This window comes from Tympanuchus pallidicinctus, unplaced genomic scaffold, assembly GCF_026119805.1.
Source record: "Tympanuchus pallidicinctus isolate F22 unplaced genomic scaffold, pur_lepc_1.0 scaffold12, whole genome shotgun sequence".
NCBI lineage: Eukaryota > Metazoa > Chordata > Aves > Galliformes > Phasianidae > Tympanuchus > Tympanuchus pallidicinctus.
In genome coordinates, this window is record NW_026294637.1 from 182,689 (window position 1) to 205,344 (window position 22,656).

Below are 22,656 nucleotides of genomic sequence, written 5' to 3' on the forward strand. Positions count from 1 at the left end.
AGCGGCAAATTAAGAAAAGATGTAGAAAAGTAGCAGCAGTGTTGCTAGGAAAGCGTGGAACAGCAGTGATTCTCAGGGATGGCAGAAAGCCAGGGTGGAACTTCCAAAAAAACCCACTGCAGATGAGAAAGGCATACAGAGGTCAAAGCACAGGTTTCTTTAGCAAAAGTAGGTTATTAAACAAAAAGAAATAAGCTAGAACTAAGTACTGATTGGGATAACAACTCTGCAAAAGCTAATAATGGAACTTTTGCTTCCCTTCTTCAGGAAAGAGTTCAGAGCCTAGAGCCCCCCAGTCCATCCTCAAAGAACAGCACAACTCCCTTTCCCATTATTTCCTTGCAGCACTGGCTCAGAAATCCACCCAGATTGTTTCTGAGCCCAGATAAATCTTAACTGCGGGGAAAAACCTTTCTGAAATCCGTGTTCCTCGGTGTGAATTTGTGTTTGTTCACTCCAGAAGGGTTTTGATAGCCTCTGCTTTCTTTTTCCAAAGCTTCCAATAGTCCCAAAAGCAGTTTGCCTGTGCCCACGGGGCCTCCTGTCTATGTGGACTTGGCTTACATCCCCAACCACTGCAGCGGAAAGAACACAGATCCAGAGTTCTTCAAACGAGTTCGGGCGTCATACTATGTTGTGAGTGGGAACGATGCGGCCAACGGAGAACCAAGCCGTGCGGTGCTGGATGCGCTCCTGGAAGGGAAGTCTCAGTGGGGGGAGAACCTGCAGGTAGGTCATAGGACTGCCAAAGAACGCCTGTAATGTTCCATGTGTCACAAGCACTGGAGAGAAAGGGCGTGCGACAAACACGCTCAGAGGAAGTCTCTATGAGGGTGTAAACGGTACTGGGCGCGCGTCGCTCTGCGGTTTTTGTAGAATGTTCTTAAGAGGAGGAGGGCACCCTCAGGATGATGTGAGTGCAATCAGGTGCTCTCCATTCCGCGTCGTTCCGAGGAAGCATTTAGAGATCGTGCGTGCCTGCTCGTCTGCTCCACGATGAGCCTGTCAGCGAGTGAAAACAAGCAGCACTGCAGCCTACATTTCATCACAACGTCCTGTGGCACTTGTCGCTAGCCCTTCTTGCCCAAAGACTTTATTAGTGACAGATGCTAACTTTCATTAGTGATTTAAAAAAAAAAGTATTCTTAGTCATGTTTCCTGTGTAGTCAGGTCTGTAGGAGATCCAGCAGGGTGGGCACTGTTTCTGCAGACAGAAACAGGAAAGCATGTGTGCTCTGTCAGATGAAGCAGCCTTAGATTTCAAAGTCCTGGAGCTGTGCGCTGGGGTCAGGAGGTATACGAAGTCCAGAATGGGCCCAATAGGAGTGACATTCAGCACTGTCCCTTCTGACACTGAGGGTTCTTTCCAAGGCTGTTTTTGGAGCACTGCTGGTACTTTCCCCTGTACTGCAGCCGTTTTTGTGTAGCACTGCCAGATTGCAGCCAACTCAGAGCCTCGTTGTTCTGGTACTGCATAACGTAAAGCAGCAGCTCTGCCTTAGAGAATCTGACATCTGAAAGACATTAAGTAGAACAAGCAGTACCAAGGGGACAGTGTTCCAAAATCAATGAGAAATTTTAGCCCTGGCTTTTACGGGCAATGTTTATGACTGCGGTTGTCTCAGATAATCACGTCTGCTTCTTTTTTCCCCAGGTGACGTTGATACCAACACATGATACTGAGGTGACACGGGAATGGTACCAGCAGACACATGAGAAACAGCAGGAGCTAAACATCATGGTACTGGCAAGCAGCAGCACTGTTGTGATGCAGGACGAATCTTTCCCAGCCTGTAAGATTGAATTCTAAATCTCCCAGCCCCACTTCATGTTCATTCATCGACTCCAATCACCGATGCAACATCAGAGACACCATCTAATCACAGTCCAGGTCTTCTCTGGTTTAATCCTTTACATGGTTCCCATTTGTCAGGCAATCGGGTACCCATCTAGCTCAGCACTGGATGCCGTGAGAAAGAAGTGCAGGGCTCTGTAATATTCTGGACTGAGCTTAGTTTTGTGCAAGAGCAGTTGCAGGCCAGGGGCGCTTCCACTTTCCCTGCTTTATTCTGCCGCCTGTACAGTTTCTGTAGGCTATCTTGGCTGCCTTGCTGCTATGAGAGCTTGTTCCACTCTCTTCCTGGCTGCCTTGCCATTTAACTTGTAGCACCACGACCCTTGTCTTTCTGGTGAGGGCTAAAATGCTGCTGCTGCATGTTGACGGTGTTTGGGGGGCAGGGAGATAGAGAAGAAAACTAATTTGCAAAGTAAATGGACTGAGATAATGAGGGAAAGTCAAACTTTCCAACCACAGTGTGACAGTGAAGGGCATTCTTCCATCTCCCATCGTGAGCATACAGGTGGTGTTCTAGGTGAGGAGATTTGTACTCCAACTGGGCAGGGCCACTGCTGGCCACTTCTGCAGGCTTCTGTCCCAAATACTTGCTTGCAGACTCCTGCAATGCTGGCTCTCTGTGCTCAGGGAGCCATACTGAATGACATCTTGGGTTGAGAGGAGAATGCTCAGCCTGTTGCTCTTTGCTGCGAAGAGCACATTCCTAACCTGCTAACTTGAGTTTTGCACACCGAGTGGCCGATCTGCAGAGGCACAGAGGGGCCGCTACCTGAACAGTCACACTTGAGAGAATCCAAACGCACAACTACAGCCGGTTCTAAAGCAGAAGGGCTGCAACAACCTGGCCTCTGTTGGCCTATGAGCTTTGAGAAACCTCCCTGCTGTGGTAAACCAAAGGTTTTACTAAGGAGTGTGGTGAGGCAGCTGAGGAACTCGCATGCCATACTGAGATGGTAGTGTCTGGCCCGTAGAGCTGATGTGGGCCAGTTCTGCAAGCAACAGCAGTTTCTTTGCTACATGTATGCCAACAGCCCGGCTTCTTAGCTGTGTTCGAGCATTGTTGCCTAAACTGCCCCCGTCAAAAAAGCACACCCAGGATTTGGAGACTAGAACCTGTGGGATGAGGAGGAAGGACTCGTTGCAGAAACACCTGGGGGAAGTAGATCAGTGACTGTGTTAGCTCATAGCTTCTCCATACCTGTTTCAGGGATGCACATGTGTTGCCAGCACAGAGGAGCTACTTGTGGTTGCAGCTGGCAACCTGTGGTGTCTTTGCTGTATGGCCACCCTGGCAAGCAATGTAGCTGTGTGCTCCGAGGGCACTGTTGCTGCTGAACCCAGAACCTCATTGGCATACAAGCCCGCTCCAGCCATGGGGCTGCCCCTGCAGGGGGACCAACTCTGAGAGTGCTGGTGCTCAAGCGCGCTGCGTCAGCAGCAGCAGGAAGCCTTTGCCAGAACCTGGACCATGTTATGATAGGGATGACTTTAACTTTCTGTAAGACAAAATGAGCAGCAGTAGGTTGTGCTCCTCTGACGAAGGAGAGATGAGATAGAAAGCACTGTTGCAAGGCTTGGCATACAAGTATTTCCATCTGCTGCATCACCCACTGTGCTTGGCCCTGAGCCGAGGTCTGATTCCGCAGTAAGTATCCCAGGACGATGGGCTGTACTTGCCTAGGACACTTCATTTTCTTTGCTACTGTTTTCTAGCAGCTGACACAAAGAAAATGCTGCTTAGAAAATTGCTCCTAGAACTAAAATGGAGCTTCTAGGGAATGGGTTTATTTTGCATTTAATTTATATATTTATTTGTTGATCTTAAGCTGCTTTTTGTTTGGATTTACTGTTTTAATTTATACGTGTTAACTGTACACTACGTGCTCTTGGTGTCAGCTCAGAGGTTTCTCAGTACAAACACTTAGATGCTGCAATTTGAAGAACAACAAAAGGACCACGGAGAATTTGCTGGCAACAGAAGGGGTCTCTGCTTGCAGCCTGCGAGGCTATGTCTGAAACCCAGCAGCTGCAGGACAAAGCCTGAGGCTAGCAGCCTCTCCCTTGGGACAGTCAGCCCTTTCCAACATACTCCTTGGTAGGAGTGTGTGAACTTAACTGGGGGATTTCTGAAATCCCTGGGCTATATTCACATTAAGCATGGAATCACAGTGTGTCTGCCAGAATAAGTGTCATTCTCTGCAACCCAGTGGGATTATTTTCTATGAATGTCAGGTAAAGCAAGCAATTGTAGGCAGTAACTGACCTACTTACGCTTTTCCCAGACGCTGCTCTGGGGTTCTGCCTTCGGTGCTTTGGGGAGATCCTGGTTCACTTGTCAATGGGACTGGATGGCAGCCATCTGCAGGAATAAAATGCCCAACGTCCAGGGCCGGGTAGCTAGAGAAATAAACATGACCTCTTCATTGACTGGGTCCTTGGATCCCTCAGCACGGCTAGGTATAAAAGCTGATGCACTAACTTTAGATAGACCCACATATGAATGTTTCTCAATTTTAAACTTGAAGCAATTCTAACTAAGCAGTAAGAGTGAGGCTTTGCAAGGTGCCTGCATCCTCCCAGCAGGAGTACAGTTGTTGGCACATGTTTCAGTGCAAACACTTGCCTTCTGCGTGCTGTGCTCCTGCACTCTGCAGCTGTGCTGCTCAGACTGCTCAATCTTTCCCCAGTTCAATTCTGTGTCCTCAAGACTCCACAGTTTTTTTCAGACTTTTGTGGCAGTTTCTTCTGCCTTCAGTTCCTCTCTCTTCCTTGTGATCTTCTGAAACTATGGGGAAAAAGAACTGTATAAATTCCAATTTGTAAAGAGTCGGACTCTGCTCAGCCTGCAGGAGCCAGCAGAACCCATCCAGAGCCAGAGGTAATAGAACACTACAGAGAGAAACAGTTAAACTCTGCTTTTGCTTGTTTCTGCATGTGGGCAACAACACGTAATCTTCCTGTATGTAATAGGTACAAAATACTATTTTAAACCTATAATTAAAAAAGAAAAAAGTGAACGTCTTAACTGTATTGAAATGGCAACTTGTGCTCCCAGCTTCTATGCTAAATGTTTTAAAAACAGAGCCCTGATTCTTTTCTTCAGCATCATATTTCTGTTTGAATTTAGTTCCTCAACCTCTGTCCTTTTGCCCTTTTCCACATGAAATACTCTGTAACTAACTACTGTCAAGAGAGGAGCCCAACACATTAATAATAAAGCCACATTAATTGCGAACAAGAACACTTCCAGCTGTTTCAAACCATTCTTTAAGTGTGCACGGTGTGGGCAGGGGTGTGCAGCACTGCTTCTCCCCATCTGCTGCCGTGGCCCAGCCCTGCCCTCAGCCCTGCAGAAGGGATGCCCAGGCTGGGGCAGATCTGCCTCCTGCGGAGGGCTGCTCACTGTTGCAGTCCCAAAGCCGTCTCCTGGCCCTTGGGGGTGCCCGCAGGCACAGCTGTGTGTGCAGCCACTGCTGTGTATGCTGCCTCACAGAACTGCACCGCAGCCCTCTGTCCATCCTCTGATCCTCAGGAACGGCTGCTCTGCCTGGCACGGCTCCCCTGCAACTGGAAACATCCCCCGAGTGTGGGAGGCACAGCCGGGCAGTGCCAGCCTGGAGCCAGCGGGCAGCAGGGCGTGCAGCAGGGCCTGCACACGGTGCTGGTGCAGCATGATGAGGCCCATCCGTATGGCAGCAGCACACCTCTGCCCTGCTGCACAGCTCCTCTGAAGGGAAAGTAACTCTTCTGGGCTCTTCTGCTGCTCAGCTGAAAACGAGGACGGAAGCTACCTGCTCCTGCTGTGCCCAGCTGCAGTCAGGTTGGGCTGAGGCCACCAGTTCAGCTCCTCTGCTGCCCAGGAGCCCTTTGGAGGAAACACTGCACCGAGGAATACAGAGCAAAAAAAAAAAAAGGCAGGGATGGGGCTGCAGATCTCAGAAGAAGCTGCAGTGGGAGGGGAGTGCAGCACTGTTTGTGCAGCATGACAGGGAGCTCAGGGCGGCTGGTGGCAACGGCTGGGCCCTTCGTGGGGCTGAGAGGAGGACCACAGCAGGGCGGAAGTGCAGCAGTGCACAGGCAGTGCCTGAGGGCCCTGAGAAGGATCTGGAGAGCTACTCCACCTCCAGCTTTCCCACGGCCAACTCTCAGGACCAGGCCACACCAAAGCCTAGCAACCTCAGCCCTGATAGGCACAGGCCAGGGAAGCTGCTCATCCAAACCTGAATACCATACTGCCAATAAAAGCCAGAGCTGTTCCATGAGCACACAGCAGGCCTTCTCCCAGATCCCAGCACAAAGCCCTGCAGAAAGGGCGCGGGTTTCCTCCTGGTGCAGAGCTGCACTCAAAGCCACTGTAAGATCTACTGCATTTCAAGTACAAATGGACATCACCTGAAACACCCAAACTGAAAGGTAGAGTTGTTGGGCATGAGGAAACATTACACAGGATGTCCTTGGAACCAGTGAGAAGGAAAACATGAGAGGAACCAAACACTAACCAGAGTCTTCACTCTACAGCAACCACTGTGGGTCCTGGGCAGCCAAGTCCTCTTCCCCCATACAATCAGTTCTTCAAACAAGGAGAATGAAAAGAAGCATCTGGCTTTCTCAAGCAAACCCCATGTGTACGCACTCACTTCAGCAGTGACTTGTCTTGTCCACAGTTTTTTCTTCCTCCAGAATGGCCGAGAACCAGCAAGGCTTGCTGCCCTGAGCATCAGCAAGATCTGGCACACACACACTGCTGCACAAGTCAGCTAAGACAGACACGAGACCCACAGCAGAGATTTACTGTGAACACACATCACAACACAGCACAGAGATCTTTGGGCAGAGCTTCACAAAAACCTATATCGTAGCTACAGACAAACACGCAGACTTGTCCATAAATACAGGAGGCGCAAGAGGCACAGCCCTGTCCTGCCCTCAGGATGCGGCAGGGACTGCTGTGTCAACGTTGCCCTCAGGCTTGCGCTCACAACTCATTTACATAAATATGTATTAAATATTTCTCATTTTATATAGAATAAAGTTTTCTTCTTATTGGTTTCTAATAATCCTGATTTGCTCAAATAGCAGTTTCTCTTAATTTCTGTCACCAAGAGTTCAAAGCTTTACCTCACATGACCCTTGGGGACTAGAAAAACCCGTGTGTGTCCTCCCTGCACACCTCTCTCTGGCTGGATCCCTGGCTCCTGTCAGCCCAGCGCAGCAGGAAAACATTCAAGTCCACTCCAGAGAGAGGTTTTTTTCTTGCAAGTAGCAGTCTTGAACCTGTTCTTCCCATTGCTCTCCTTCTCAAACTCACTCAGAACGCTTTCTCCTTTTCCTATTCTTCCCTCTACTGCCTCTCTGGATCAGTTTTTGGCAGCCAGTAGTGGGGATCAAGAGAAGGAGAAAGAAGGAACAGAGAGGAGGCTGACGGTTGTGAAGAACCCGATTACTTTGAGCCCAGAATGCCTTCCCTGAGGGCTGTGGGCCTACTAATCTCCAGGGAGCATTTGTCTCCTCTGGACTCACCACTCCAAAAGCCTCAGCAATACCAATCCTCCACTGTCCCAGTGAGCATACAGCCCTAGGGAAACGCTGAACCAACACAGTGCCACATCCCTGCTCGATGGAGGTGCATTTGTTGTTCGTTTAACATGGCAGATGAAGTATTGTCTCTTGCTGGATGGCAAAGAGCTGGCTTGTGTAGGAGCAGAGCAGACTCTTCCGCAACCTGGAGTCCTATGGACTTGGGACATGGCTTGTTCCGTGGACAACCATCTGCATGAAGTGCTGTGCAGGAAGTTGCCTCCAGGCTGCCTCCAGGCTAGAAGCGCTCACAGTGTGCTGTCCAGTGAGCTGCTAGTTCTGCTGATCCTCCTGACATGGTGGCTGCAGCCCCTCCACACTCTCCTCAAGAGGCAGCGGTTGTTCCCAACACAGCTGACCAGACAGAAGCTGGTCTGACTGAGCACTGCAGCCCACAAATGGTTCCTCACTCACACTCTCTGGGTCCAACTCTTCTCCCAGAAGCTCCTCTTCACAGGGCACCAAGATGTTCTTGGCCAGCCAAGACTGATCCAGGCCAGTCATTACCCCTATATCTCCCTCATCTGGCTTCACTCTCTCCCCAGCTGGCCTCATCTCAGACTCTGCACCACTCTTTGGTTTCCCTACGTCAATTAGATCTAACATTTCCTCAGCTGAATCTTCTTCCACCTCCACCATACTTTTTTCCTCCAGGTTAGAGTTCTCCTTTGCCAGCTCCTTCTTGCACAGTTCTGGGAGCACACCTGGCTCTGGGTCCTTACTCCAGGTCTCTGGGGCGCTGGGCTCCGTCACTGACAACCCAGCCATGCCCACTTCCACACCAAGCCCTCCACTATCAGGCTGCCTCTCTTGTTCAGGGGACTGGCTACTCAGCTGCTCCTCATTTTTGGGGGGACTGACGGAAAGTTTCTCAGCGAAGTTGAAACGAGTGCAGCTGTCCAAAGAGGTTGGGGAGGATGGGCCTGCACTGGAGACAGTACTGGAAGGGCCACTGCTGTCTGCAAAGAGGAGGAAAAATCATAAAACATTTAGCTGATATTTCTTTAGCCCAAAGCCTGAGCAAACCCAAGCTGTCACCATCCCGCAGTTCTACAAGAAATGGGTGAGGGTCACCTATGTGTCATGCACCCTGGCAGGAGCTTGCAGCTGCTATTCGGTGTGCAGCAGTTCAGCTCATGAAATCACAAGCACAAAATCCACACTTACATTGTTATACAGTGCTACACTGACATTATAGAGCAACACAAAACTTCATGTTGGTATTGAGTGGAAAAGCTTTCTTTCGTTCCCTCACTATTATGGGACACTCATCTCTAACCTCACTGCCCTTGGATCCTGCCACACACAATCCCTGAATGCTGAACTACAATTGTCTCTGGAAAAATAAATACTTCTCCACCAGTGACTGTTCTTTTCTTATGCTGTACAGTGAGTGAAACTAGAGAACAGATTTAGATTATATCTAGTCCATTAAAAGGGGGAGGACTAAACAATTGCTGTTGGCCAGATCAGTTCCTTGACCTCAGTGACAGCTCAGCAAATAGTTCTTCAGGCAAAAGGAGCCAACAGCTAGGAGAAGAGCATACCTGCCTTTCATTGGCAACACTGACTTGTGTTAAGGTGTTTGCTGTTGAACTGTTTGATGGGTCTTTCCCCTTCAAGATGCAGTCAGATCAGCAAAGGGGACAAACTCTAGTCATCACTTCAGCAGAGACCGTGACAAGCAAGGGGTTACAGAAAAGGCCACAAGTGAAGAGTTAAATGGAAGGCTATCCTCTATGGAGCTCTGAGTATGGCATGTATGTGGCTGGTGGGTAAGGAAGTGCTTCCACATGCTGACACTGCGTTGGCCACGTGTCACGGAGAAGCACAGAACTTGAGATGAAAATGAAGTGCATTCAGACTCTCCATGTCCTGTGGCACTCAGCAGAGGATGCCTAGAGAGATTATCCATTGAACAGCAGATTTCCCTGTAATACACAGTACTACAAAGAGCCCCTTTTCCATCTGTCTCTGGGAGCTTTCTAACAGGGCATAGGACTTAAATTTCCTTTTACCTACTTCCCCATTCTGATACTGTTCCATTGATGGCAAAGCATAAAACCAATATCTGGCTTCTACCATTCCACTCTCTTCTCCCCTCCCTCTCCATCACATTCACCCCTGATCAAGAAGAGAGCACACTCACACCAAGGGGGCTTATCCGACCTCTGGCGCAAGGGGAAAGAGGACGATGACAGAATTCGCTGAGACATAAAGGGGTCCCCTGGTATTTGGCTGCCAATCATTGAATCAAACAAAGCTTTAAGGAAAAAAAAATACACAGGTCAATAACTTTCAGGCAGAGAGAAAACAGAATGGCCACAATGAGTCTACATTCCCCAGCAACCACTAACAGGCACTCAGGAAAGAGTTGAAGAGTGCACATACAGAGCTGTGTCTACCCCCAGACCCTGGGAACCTGAGCCTTGGATTTCCCAAGCTGCAGCTTGTCTCCACATCGCTGCGCTGACCAGAAGCAGACAGACCCGGCCAGCCACTCATCCCTCAGGTGTGTGGCCTAGGATGGCTCTGAGCTGGATCCCGCAGCGGACTGTGAGGTTAGAACACCTGGAACAGGCACCTGTGACTGTGCTTGTTGCTCAGTTTGCCCCCAAAATGTAAAAGACCAGAAGTCCTTAACTGCTTGCTTTGGCTCTGCTCTGCCCTACCCAGAGATGAGCCCACCTCATCAGTACCTGCAGTAGACTGAACATGAGATTCACTGCAACTCCTGCACACAGCCGTCAGGAACTCATTGACCTGCCGCAAAGAGAGGGAGTTGTGCAAGGTCTCCAGGGGATAAATGGTGGGAACCATGGAACAGCCTTCAAAACCTGGAAAGAAACGCAATCAGAAAATGAATGGAGTGAACAGCAATCTAAGGCTCCGCAGGACTACTCACGGCGTAAGGAGCAAGGCAGCCTGGGAACCAAACCACCGCCACACTCAGGCCTAAAGTCACCTTTTCTAGGCCAAGAAAATCTCCAAATCACCATTAGGCAATCACATGCAGTTAAAGACCTGAAAGCAAGCATCCAGGCATACGCTAAAGGAGGAGGAGGAAACATCTAGCAGCAGCCAGGTTTGCTGCAATGCCCGTGTCTCTTTTGCTAAAATATCTGGTTATGGGGGAAAACCTGGTGTAGTTCCACAGTTTACAGAAGCTAAACAAAACTCGAGTGAAGTCAGCAGAATTTCCCAGGGCTCCCAGCATCGATGTCTCAACTCCAGCCTGAGACACAGACCATCCTCTGCTCATCGGTCAGTTATGGTGCACTGCTGCCTTTGCAAAGACAGGGAAAAGAGCCTCCCAGCACGCCTAATATACCTAATGTACCCCTCCCCACGCAGCTGTTTGAGCCACGTGTCCCCAAAGAAGACCTCATTGTCTGCAAACCCTGAATTAGTAGAAGTCGTATCAACATCTAACAGACTCTTGCTCAGAGCTAAGCTGAATCACAACCACTCACAATAAATTCTTTGCTATTGAGTCAGCAGCGATTACAGCAAAGCATTCTTCTCTTCATCCGAACTTCCTGATAGTGCTCTGTGGCACTAAGCCAGCCTGAAACTGTCAGAGGAGCAAGAAAGAAATAAAAGTGTCTCTGGGCATATGGGAGTAAGACTCCTTCTGCTCTGCTTCTCTTATTTAAAGATCTCTAAACTCCTTAAGCCCAGGCTCCCCATTCTGCGTGTCCTAAGCTCCCTCCATTGGAGTTCAGAAAAAAAAAATGTAAAAAGGAAAGGAATTGGATCTGTTCCTACAGGTAAGAAAAGTTACTTTGAAATGCAAAAAAGTGTATGGCTCTTGATGCACACACCAGAACTGCAGCTCAGCACACTGACAGGCTAAAATTGGTCCCTGCCCCTACGAACCTGGAGCACCCAGATTGTCTGCTACAAATGTCACTGCTCCAGTCCTTCAGACACCTCCAGATTTTGTCAGCCTTTGCCCCAGTGCATTCATCTAACCCAGGTCTGCAAGAGGCAAGGAACCTGAGCCAGCAGATGGTATTTAGAGTGATTACATGCCATGCAAGGAGGCCACAGATCAGAACATGACCACTTTGCAGTGCTGCATGCATCCACAACCATAACAGCTACTGGAGATGAAGAACCCTCCAGCCATCGAGGGGGGTCACCTACACCACAAAGTGCCTATGAACATTAATTGAGACATGAAGGATAACAAGTCTTTGGCTAGAACAAGGGAATGTGAGACAGAAAAAAATCACCATGTTGTTCTTTCTCTTGCTGAAAAGTCCTTCCTGAATAAGGAAGAGTGTTTATTCATTATTTTCTCACAGGCACCCTGCGAGACAAAGCTAAAGGAAAGCAGTGAGGTAAAGACTTTAAAGACCAGCAGACTGGAGATGGCGTTGGAGAAGCATAGAGGGAGGCTCACGTCAGCTCTCAACAGAATCTGTCTTCAGAGAGACCAAAGTTGACTCAGCCATCCAGATATCCAAAGACAATGGAAAGTAGTTTAAATACAAGATAGGGCAAGGCAATGTTGTTGCAAGATACACTGGAGGCACTGACAGGGATGGGACTGCATGGGCAAACCTCTAATAAAGAGAAGAAATCAAAGATCCAGTGTCAAAGGAAGGGGTGACACCAACAATAGTACTGATAGACAGAGGCCAAGGAAGGCTCAGGTGAGAAGTGTTTTTCGCCCAAATCAATTGTTTTTGCGTATTACACTTTTACCTAAGAGTTCTGAACATCAGCATACATGTTTTCATTGGCAGCGATTACCAAGTTACTACACAGCTATCTGGCTGGGAGCTGTGTTGGCATGGAAAGGTTGCCTGTTCCTGCATAGTGGAAATCCTGAAAGCAAGAGACAGAGCAGTGGCACTGATACATCCCCAAAGTTCTACGTGCCAAAGCTTTGTACGTCAGCTCCTCTGGAACAAAGAACACCTGCCCCAGTCTCAGCACAGATCCTGAAGGGTAAGGAGAAAGCACACTCAGCAAGTTCCCCTCCAACACGCTTGGTCAGTTGAGCTGTATTTTGCTGGCAGAGCTCCAGCATGCCCCGTGTGTACCCATAAGTGTTTGTATGCATGTACGTAATATGCACACGACTTAGGACTTCTGCTAGCAAGCCCTTCTAAATCTAAGCCTGCACAGCCAGCCTGAAGGTCTGTTCTGCTCAGCGGCTCCCTGCCCACAGCGCCAGCAGCGTACATCCATGAAGGGCTACAAGAGCAGACAGCACGTGGGGACTCCTCCCCCAGGCCTGCAGTGACCTTACAGCTCAGAGCCGTTCTGAACACAGTGCAGCATTTTCATGACATTCCGGTCTCCACTCAAGTTCAGCTGCACTTTTAACACCCCCATGCAGACTTATGAGGAGTTTCACTCTGTTTCTGGTATTTTTAAAAATTCATTCCTATTTTATGCTGCCTCCTATTTGGTCTATAGGAAACACCCCAGTTCTTGTGCTGAAGCAGAGGTCAACCTGCAGATCCCCACTGCTCCTCTCCAGGCCACTCACACCACCACCAAAACCACCCTTCCCAGACTGCAGATGTCTCCCTTTTCCCAGTGGTGATGGTCAGCTCCACGTGAAGTTGGGGCCGTTTGCTCATGTTACCCAACACGGATTTACCCTGAACACCACCTGCTGTTTCACTGCCCAGTCGCTCACTATCCCATGCTCCTGTTTCCTCACAGCTGACCTTTGCAGTTATTGTCACTGCTATTCATTACCAACATGAACTCACTTCACACCCTTTCTTTCCTAAACTGGATGAGCATGGATTTCCAGAATGATCACTTCAAGGCTTGATCCTTCCAGCTATGGATGCCAAACACATACTTTTATCTCCTTGTTTCTGTCTTTTGCTTCTTTTCTTTGTTTAGGTAGAAGTATACCTGAGAGCCAAGAAGGAGAGGAGGGGAGTACATAGTTTTACATAGGATAAATTTGGACTTTCAGCTACAAAGACAGGAGAAACTTCTCTAAGCAGGGGTTCCAAAGGCACTAATTAACTGCGCTCTGAATGGCAGTCAAGCTGAGGAGAAAAAAAAAGAACTTACTGAGTGCAGACATCTGATTTCCACATAGGAAACTCACTACATTGATGCACAGAGCTCATCAGCCCGGCTGCATTAGAATAGGTGGTACAACCCAGCATCATACTGCAATATTTGGAGTTTATTTGCCCAAAGTGCTGAACTCATTTCCTCTCTCTGCTGGAGCTCACGTGGGAAGGTTGAGATCTGCAGTAGAGGAAGCTCAGCTTTAGCTTTGAAGCAGTCTGCTTTGTTCCAGTATCTCATCCCTTGAAGCAGTTTTGATCCTCTTTAGTATTTGTTGCTAGGAGACCAAGGATTGTCCTAATTATAGATGAAAAGCAACTGCCATCTCCAAGCTGCCTACTCGGTAGAAAGGGCTGTATCAAGAATAAACAGGCTGTATATAAAAAATTCTCTTTTCTAGGCTTTGAAGATGTTTGATCCTGTTGCTTCCCTGCCCGAAAAGGTGTGCTATGTCCGCCTCTGCCACATATGGGTCTGAATGAAAAAAGAACTCCATGCATCACACCACACATTCAGCAAGCCACATGCACCAAGCAGGTCTTATGGTGCAGCCAGATACCCCTCTCAGAGAGGAATCTCCTGCTTGTCTTAGAAGCACTGAGACCTCAATGCATCAGATTTCCCACCTGTGCCAGAGGCTGACAAATAGCCAAGAAGCACTGATTTATAACTGCTTTATAGATTTAGTACTGGAATCACCTGCCTCCCCCCATCTGACACGCTGCAAACTTCCTAACAGGTGAAACAGATGCCATGCAATGCAGACGCACAGAAGCTCAGCGTCTACCCTAGCTTAACTTGGTCTCTCTAAACAACACAATCCCATAAGCACTCATTTCCCCTAAATAAATTTCCACTGCACGTTCCTTCACTCTGCCCGTGATCAGCTGCAGTGCCTCCTTACTCTCCTTTCTTTCCACACTCTCAACCCTTCGGTTCTTCCATCAATAAGGGAACACTAAGCAGCACGCTACTGAGACCCGGGCAGGTGTATCATCACATCAGCAGGACACCACGCTGGCAGGAAAACAGCATTTGCAGAAAGCTTATTGGCTTACCCTGGATAAAGGAAGAAGGCAATGAACAATTGCCCAGGATGGAAAGAGCAGAGTTAGAGCTACACAAAGAGCACTGGCTCCACGTGGAAAGGCTGCTCCTAAGGCTACAAAACTGCCGGTACAACAGCCCGCACGCCTTGCTGCAGCAGCAATCCAGAGATGTAAGGGATGCAGTGAGGGGAAAGGCTTTCCTTTTTTTAGAAGCAAAGCATACTTTGCATTCTCAAGCATACAGTGGTCCCCGCTCAGCTCTAAGAGCACGGGACTAAGGCAGCTGCAGCGTGCAGTACCGTAAAGACACTCCAAGTCATCCTGCCCTGAGATCAGCCAGCTCCTGAAGAGGCGCAGGTGGTAGGAGCACTGCTGGAGGTGATGGGCTAGGGTGGCATCCAGGCAGATGTTCCGGCTCGTGGCATAGTCAGAGGAAAAACGGCGCAGCAACTGGGCAACGTGGTGGTGCTCAAACGCATCTGGAGGAAAGGGGCCACAAAGAGTGAGAGGAGCAGGGAGGTGCAGCTGGGAAACAGAAAAAATGTAGAGATGTAGGAAACGGAGCTGCCAGCAACGGGGCTGCTGCGCAGGAGGTGACCCACATCACGCACTACAGCCCGGTCCCCCCCCACTAAGAACAGGAACACCCTGAGTTCTACGCACCCCATATCGGAAGGCAGCAAGGCAAGCTCCCGCCTGACCCAGCCTCTGCCAAACGCAGTGCATGTGGGCAGTCTCACCACAGGCTGAACGGTGAGGTTTCATCTTCGTAAGTGAAGTCGGACAACTGAAAAAATTCCACGTTCTAAGTCCTGTACGCTTCAGGTTCAGCACCATAAGGACATCGTCCCAGACTCACCCTCGCAGCAGACAAGAAATCCAAACTGCCAACAAAGCACAGCGTCCTGCATCCAAACGCAGCCGCTCACTTCATCAGATGTGGGAGAACAAAGGACCTGACACCGAACGTCTGGAGGCGGCGCGAGGTGCGCTGGGGGCAGCACGGCTCGACTGAGAACACATTGTTAGCGCGTGTGGAAAAAAGAAGTGCGGATGTTCCCTCTCGAAACTCTCAAGAGAGCCCTGTGCAACCTTTTGTGATGTTCTTGCTATCGCATGGCAGACAGGATCCTAACCTACAGGCCTGTCTTCTCCCCTATTCATGCAGCCTCAAGACTCGTGTCCTGCTGCCAAGACTCATGAAATCAGGTGATAAACCATCTGGCCTGATCCTGTGCTTGGCCACTGCTCTCTGTCACCCATCCCACCTAATCAAGTAGAGGCAGCTCTTCAGAATAAAAATATCCAGATTCAGGGCTGTGAATAACTTTTGCATCCTCAGGTAAGTGGTTCATGCAGCTAAACACCTTTCCCATTAAAACCAGTGCTATATCTATGCCAAATTTTATGCTCACACCTGCTAGACACCTGCTTTCTTCATTAAGAAGCACTCTGCCATGAAGAAATATTCACTGGGTGCTTGGGAAAAACCTGATGCTGTTTCACTTTATTATACTTCTGTGGGGGGCAGTTGCTTTACAGTATGGTTTAGGACAGGGTGGCACTTGGTTCTGTTGACAAGATAGAACGTCCTGCTAACACACACATCTCCTCAGATGGCACCCAGACATACAAGCAGATTGAGCAGCCGCCCCTTCTGGGAAGAACAAAACCAAGCAAACTGAAAGTAGGTTCTCTTTGGATAGCTGAAGCAGTAAGGCCACATTTAGCCTCCCCTCCCTCCTTCATCTTTCCCAGAACTTTGGTCTTTGTAACCACCTTCTGGACTTCTTTCACCTTACAGATCACACAGAGCAGAAGTTCTCTGTATTTATTAAGAACAGGATTTTAGAGGCAGCCCTGATCACATAGGACGGAAATGCTTAACCCAGTATCTTTCCACGATCTGCTTTGGTTCTAAATTGTCTCATGAGTTATGGGTAGGAGCAATGCTATGAAACAAATGCTTGCAAAAGCTTCTACACACGGCTTGGATAATAAATAGTAGCTCAAGGAATCTTCTACAGCAGAGCTAGGGGTCTTTAGCCTCAAGAGATCCACAGTTCCAGTGATGGGTTACTAGTGAATAAACATAGGCACTGTCAGACATCCTTCCTTACCAAGCCTTGTCATAGCTACCAGTATTACAGGAGTGAGGATGGTTGAAGACGCGCCGTGTGGCACGTTGCTGACTTTCTCCTAGCTTGGGAAAGTGGCAGGGCCAAGGCAGCACTGCACATCAACAGCAGATGGATATTTTGGAGACCATTCCCAGGAAAATGTCTGCAGGGAAGGTGAGACCACTCCCACCAACACCACCGTGCCTGGGGTAACCAAGGGCCCAACCTAACAAACCAGTCTGCAGATAGGAGTACTGGTAGCTTCGTAGCCTCCTAAGACCACTGTGCTAAGGAATGCTGCTGGCACCTCCCACCCTCCCATCACAGACTGCACTTTTCCAGGATCTCTTCTTGTTCCAGACCTGAAGATCCGCAGTGTAGAAGCTGAGGACCAAAGTTGCTGGTGCTCTTAGGATATGAAGTAGACATTCCCCCCACACACCTCAGGTCCAACGGCATTCTTCCCACAACCTCCACCCTCTGCAAGGCAGCACTGTAGAAGGCCTTACATCAGCAGTGGATTTAAAGGCTGCTTTAGGAATTCCATTCACAGTCACTGCTCTTAATTATTCATCTGGGACAAAAATGCAGTCTGACGGACCTCCCACAAACAGTACAGGAACCACTGAGCAGTAACAGCAGATGAATGAACAAGCCAGTCACAAGGAGACAATGGGGGAAGGTGAAGCATGGACACCGGGTACACAGACACGCAAGAAACCACAAGAAGGCTGAGAGTATGTGCAGAGAGGAGAACCGAATGTGAGCATGGGGTTAGAAGTGTGAGGGAACGTCAAATCAAGGAAGCAAACGTACCATTAGTCGGATGCTTTGCAAACGACACAGAAAATCGTTTTACGGCTGGCATAGACAAGAGCTCTGAGGAAATAAAAACAGATCATCTCAGTTAACAGTCTGCCTCTAGGGAATCCCCAGTTCACATGCTTGCCTCTGCCCTTTCAGGTGCACCTCCTGCTGGGCCCCCCCAACACACCTCCATTGGCACTGCCGCCGTACCCCAGGCACGATCTGCCTGCAGGTTTGAGGGAAGCTCTTGGGTTCCTCACACACTATCAGCTCCCTGCTTCCCTTGCACTGTCCTGTCAGCGTCTCTCCTGGCTCTTCAAGGACATCAGTGGCTCTCCCTCCATCACAGACAGCAACACGTACTTCCCAACACACTTCCAGCACAGTTCAGTGAGAGATGCAACAAGGCCACACTCGCAGCCACATAGCTGTACCAGGCAGTCAGCAGCACCACCACAGATCCTGAAAGCCTACAGCTATAGTCCTCAGGATCCACCACTGCCCAAAGAAAAGACTATTCTGCAGAACTGAACAGCCTTGGCACTGCTAAATGCAGCTCAAAGCATCCTCTAAATGCAAGCTAAGCAGAACTATTTAGGAATCTGCAAGTTAAATCAATGAAGTAATTCGGGAGCAAGGAGAAGATCCATGAAGACGTATCTCTGCAGTTCTGCTGCTCATAGCATGTCAGTACAGAAGAGGTTTTGGGGATACACCTGTCAGGCTGCTCCTCAGGCTTCCCCTGGCTGTGAATCAGACCAGACCAAATTCTCACAGAAATCACACATCAGAAGTCAGTACAAAGAGGGGCTCTGTGTATCTGCTGATGGGGCACAAATAGATGAGTTTGTGGGTTGGTCTCCACATGCTCAAAAAAAAAAAAAACAAAAAAAAAAACACCACACCAAAAAAACCCCAAACCACACACTTCAGTTTATTCCCTCTGGGAACTCCTCAGTTACTATGGAAATAATGGTCTGCATAGATCACCTGTATGCAGGGTCTGATGGGAGAACCCACCCAGTCATGCCTTTCACTACTACTCAGGACCTAAGGATGTCATTTCTATTTAATGCATTAATTCTACCTGGTCAACGTAGTCTTTATACACGCCTGTCACTTATACTGAGGTTAGGAGATTCACTTACCAATTATGCTTCCTCACCCTATACTGTGCTTCCCTATTTACACCCACTGACTTGTCCACATAGTATACTTAAATCAGCTCTCAAAATTGCTTCAATTTTCCTTTGCAGCATAACAGCCTTAAAAAATGTGTTTGTTTTTTTTTTTCCTCTTTTTAATTTACAATCAGATGGCAAAGCTCTTTACACGTGTCCTCTGAGAACTGTGCGAGCTCCGGTGCTGCGGTCACACAGATGGTAGCCACCATCAGCCTACTCAGATCTCCTTCTTGCATTTACAAGAGCCTCAGTTTAGATGGTGCTGCAACATAGGCTACAGGATCCCTGGATTCAGACAACTGAACTTCCAAGTATCACCAGAAGACCTTCCTTCAACCTGAGCTTGGGACACAACCCTCCACTGAAGCATTCCTGAGCCCTCTTCCAGTGCCAAGCAGAGAGACTGAAGAAATTAGAGCCACTTTAATTTCACTTGAGCAAGTCTTAGATGAAGTGCCACAAGCCATGCGCCATATGTTGAAGCATCACAGCCATGAAAAATGCCAGCAAACGTGTGCTCCAAAGCCTGGAGACTTTTTAAAGATTATCTGACTGAGAAAAAGGCCCTGATGCAAACATCCTCCCAGTGTCTGCTTTAGCCATGTCACTTACTGCACTCAGCCCTGGTGGTGTTTGGCTTCAGTGCCAATGTTCATCATTTCATTGGTGCCCATTTAAAAGGAAAGGCCCAGAACAAGGGCTGACCTCATGTCCCACACTACCTTCCTCAGGAGATAAATGCCCTTCTACCTCCTACTTGTTTTTCCCAATTCCTCACTGTAACACTGCAACGTGATGGAAAGTACAGCAATAACAGCAGGGTGGCAAAATCTTTGGCTGCAGCAAATGTGAACAAGCCCATATGCAGCAGCCATGGATGCAGAAATGAAAGAAAGAAGCTGCTCACCTCTGGAAGGCCTCAGGTAGGCAGGGATCTCCAGAGAGATACCCTCACCTCCATTGCCAACCCTTAAGTGGGGCTGGAAGGGCTCCAGCCCTTCCTGTCACTCAGGTGCACTGCACATTCCTGAGCTCCCCTGGGCTGGCCCTGCCTTCCACCAGGTGCTCCATCACTGCTGCTGGCTGTGACTCAGCATTTCTGCTACACTCATAGTTACTATGATTGCAACAGAGCACTGGCAACACAGAGTGCTGTAACACACTGAGAAATATGAAAAATGAAATGTAACATCGAGGTGAATAACTCTGGGCTGTTAGTCAAACGTTAGTTAAGTAAGTCTGACTTGTAAGTACTTGAGTGCACAGCTGCATCTCAGGACACAGAACGTAGAATTTAGGCTAACACAGCAGGAACGTGCCCTGGCCCTCGACTGCCAGGAGCCAATTGCAGGCACGCTCTTAGTACACAGCTAACAGAGAAAGGCAGCACTGCAAAGGGAATGGTGGGACTGGACAAAATCCGCCCTGGTACCAGCTGGGTACAGAACAAGCAGTCTTTGACAGTTTTTCCTGAGAACAGTAATTGCCTTTGGACCTATGGTGTTTGCTTAGAGTGGAAGAAAATCAGTCAGTGTCCTAGCTGGCCTTTTCAGTATTTCCTGTGGTATTCATACCCCTGCCCTGTGCCAAACACCACGTGCTTCTATTCTGGGACCCACAGACAGCCCGCACTTGCTGCCTTGAGCAGCTCTGGCTTATGCAGCAAGGCTTGACAAACCCTTCCAGCTCACCCTCCTTGTCTCTGTCGCACAGCCTGATGTGTGCTAAGAAGCTCCCTGAAGAGGTGAAAAGCTGTGCAGTCTTCTCTTACACTGAAAAGCAGCACAGAAAACCAGTGTACATCACGGCCTCTGTACAACAGTATTCATGGGGTTCCAATAGATCTCAGAATGGGTAACATCTTTCCACCCTGATATGTTAAGCCTTCATCCTTTTTATGGGTGTTGTGGGGGTCCCATCCCTGGAAGAGTTTAAGGCCAGACTGGATGGCCTTTGGGCAACATGGTCTAGTGGGAGGTATCTCTGCCCAAGGCAGGGGGGGTGGAAATGATGGTCTTTAAGGGCCCTTTCAACCCAAGTCATTCTGTGATTCTACAATTTCGTATAGCTAAGGATGTGGTTGGCTTTCTGGGGTGTAAGTGCACCTTGCAGACAAATATTCAATTTTTAGTCCATCAGTATCCTTAAGTCCTTCTCTGTAGGGCTGTTCTCAATTAATTCATCACCCAATCTACTCTAATTGATACTTGACAGAGTCTTACTGGGATCATGATGAACACTTTCACTGGTGCATAACATCCCTACAACTCCTCAGTCTTCTCCTGTGCTCCAGATTCCTTGAAAGTAGCAACAGCATCTCTGCTTCTCAGTGCATAATTCACTTATGCCATCTGGAGACAAATCCTCAGCTGGCAACATCCCTTCATCCATGCACACCAAGCAACAGTTGCACTGATGATCCAAATACCAGACTGCCCTGCTGACCTATGCAGCTGTTTCTACAGACCACTCACAATAACTCCAAGTCCTTCCACAGGCACTTACAGCAGGCATATCACACCTATTACACTGCCCTCTGACAGCTATCTCAGGTTCTTCTGCATGCCCAGCACACAGCTAGGGACTTCAGTACTCAACTTGTTTCCCTCAGCACATCACATTGCCCCATCTTCTGTAGCCTGAGGATTAATTTCTCAATAGAACCTTGGTTTAACCTTGGTCAGTAAGGTCAACAAGGTAAGCGAGATGATTTTGCATGAACCAGGACAGACCCATCTCATATCTAGACCGATAATCCTTCCTCAACACCAGTAAGCAGTATTAAAATGCCAGAGAAAAATCAGCCACCAGCACTACATATACCAGCATTACCATACATCAACATACAGCTCCTCACACAGTGCCAGCCCCTGCCTTGTCCTAGCAGTGATCGCAACCTCTTGGGATACAACAGAATGCATTACTGTAGATGAGGTGAATATGCACATCTGACTGTGCTGCTCTTCTTAGCAGTCTGAGTCTCTGCTTTTGTAGCTCCCTGAGATACCAAAGGCCACAGATTAACCTGCTGCACAGAGAACACACATACCGTCTTTGTATGTCAGGCTGCTGGCAAACTTTTTGCCATGGCTGCGTGCGTAGTCCTGAAGGTTGGGGGCACTGGAGGAGCCTCCCAGCACAGTGGTGCTAAACAGCCCGGTGCACTGTGACCCTGGAAAGGCATGGAAGGTGTTAGTATGACATCTCCACACCATGCAACTACAGAAAAGCAGTGTTAGTTGAAGAATGAGGAATAAACTGCCCGCTTAAGAAGCGATCCCAGGAAATACACGACGCTGGGGAAGAATGGGGAGGCAGTATTCCCCATTCTGAATTCAGCAGTGCCAAACGCACAGCAGGTAGCCAATATTCATCTCCAGGAAAGTTTCCAACTCCTTCCAATGGTTTATTTCCCCCTGGCTCTTCCAATCTAATCTAGGAAAAACATCCTGACACCAGTCAGCAAAACCAAGTACTCCAGTCAGAAAAGCCAGGGTGCAGATCACTGATGCTCATTTCACACAACATCTGCTCTCCTGTCCTTTCTCTTTGGAAGGTCTCTCTTCTGCTGGACACTCAGAAGAAAGAGCTAGCTATATCTAATGCATTTCAGGGTGTTGAAACTGTTGCTGCAAATTGAGATTAATCACACTGTCAATCAGTAAGGAAGGCAATGGGACAAGAGAGCTTTCTTTCACACCCACTTGGTCATGCACTGACTCCAGAGTCAGCCCAAGTGTCCTGTGAATGACCTTATAAAGCACCAGAGGCGCACACAGTGTGAAGCTCTGCTTATCCTATGGTGAGGAAGAAGGCATGCATTACATTCTCATGCACAGGAGAGTGCACGTGAGCTCCGGTGAGTGCTGGTGTTTGCACAGCATTTTTCAAAGTGGCCTGACATTATGTGGTATTTGGGGAACGGCTGGGTATTTGAAACAAGACTCTCAACCACAGAAAGCATTTGTGTGTGAGGGAAATAAAACCACACAACTTACTATTGAAAAGAT

The 22,656-nt window shown here is 48.6% G+C and overlaps 2 protein-coding genes across 18 annotated transcripts in view; one reads left to right on the forward strand and one right to left on the reverse strand.

Annotated features, from left to right (window-relative positions):
• MAP1A (microtubule associated protein 1A) overlaps nucleotides 1-5,096 on the forward strand; it is a 55,595-nt gene extending 50,499 nt beyond the window's left edge. For all 4 annotated transcript variants that reach the window (XM_052672378.1, XM_052672377.1, XM_052672379.1 and 1 more), the window contains 2 exons: nucleotides 497-729; nucleotides 1,655-5,096. In XM_052672378.1, coding sequence (XP_052528338.1) covers nucleotides 497-729; nucleotides 1,655-1,810 — 389 coding nt within the window. In that variant the 3' untranslated portion in view covers nucleotides 1,811-5,096. The remainder of the gene's footprint in view (nucleotides 1-496; nucleotides 730-1,654) is intronic.
• Nucleotides 5,097-6,629: 1,533 nt separating this feature from the next.
• The window catches only part of PPIP5K1 (diphosphoinositol pentakisphosphate kinase 1), a 41,568-nt gene continuing 25,541 nt past the window's right edge, over nucleotides 6,630-22,656 (reverse strand). For 9 of the 14 annotated variants that reach the window (XM_052672393.1, XM_052672391.1, XM_052672390.1 and 6 more), the window contains 6 exons: nucleotides 21,696-21,818; nucleotides 17,472-17,534; nucleotides 14,835-15,014; nucleotides 10,132-10,269; nucleotides 9,582-9,695; nucleotides 6,630-8,391 (listed from right to left, as the gene is read on the reverse strand). In XM_052672393.1, coding sequence (XP_052528353.1) covers nucleotides 7,706-8,391; nucleotides 9,582-9,695; nucleotides 10,132-10,269; nucleotides 14,835-15,014; nucleotides 17,472-17,534; nucleotides 21,696-21,818 — 1,304 coding nt within the window. In that variant the 3' untranslated portion in view covers nucleotides 6,630-7,705. The remainder of the gene's footprint in view (nucleotides 8,392-9,581; nucleotides 9,696-10,131; nucleotides 10,270-14,834; nucleotides 15,015-17,471; nucleotides 17,535-21,695; nucleotides 21,819-22,656) is intronic. The other 5 variants (XM_052672395.1, XM_052672396.1, XM_052672397.1 and 2 more) reach the window with 5 other exon arrangements.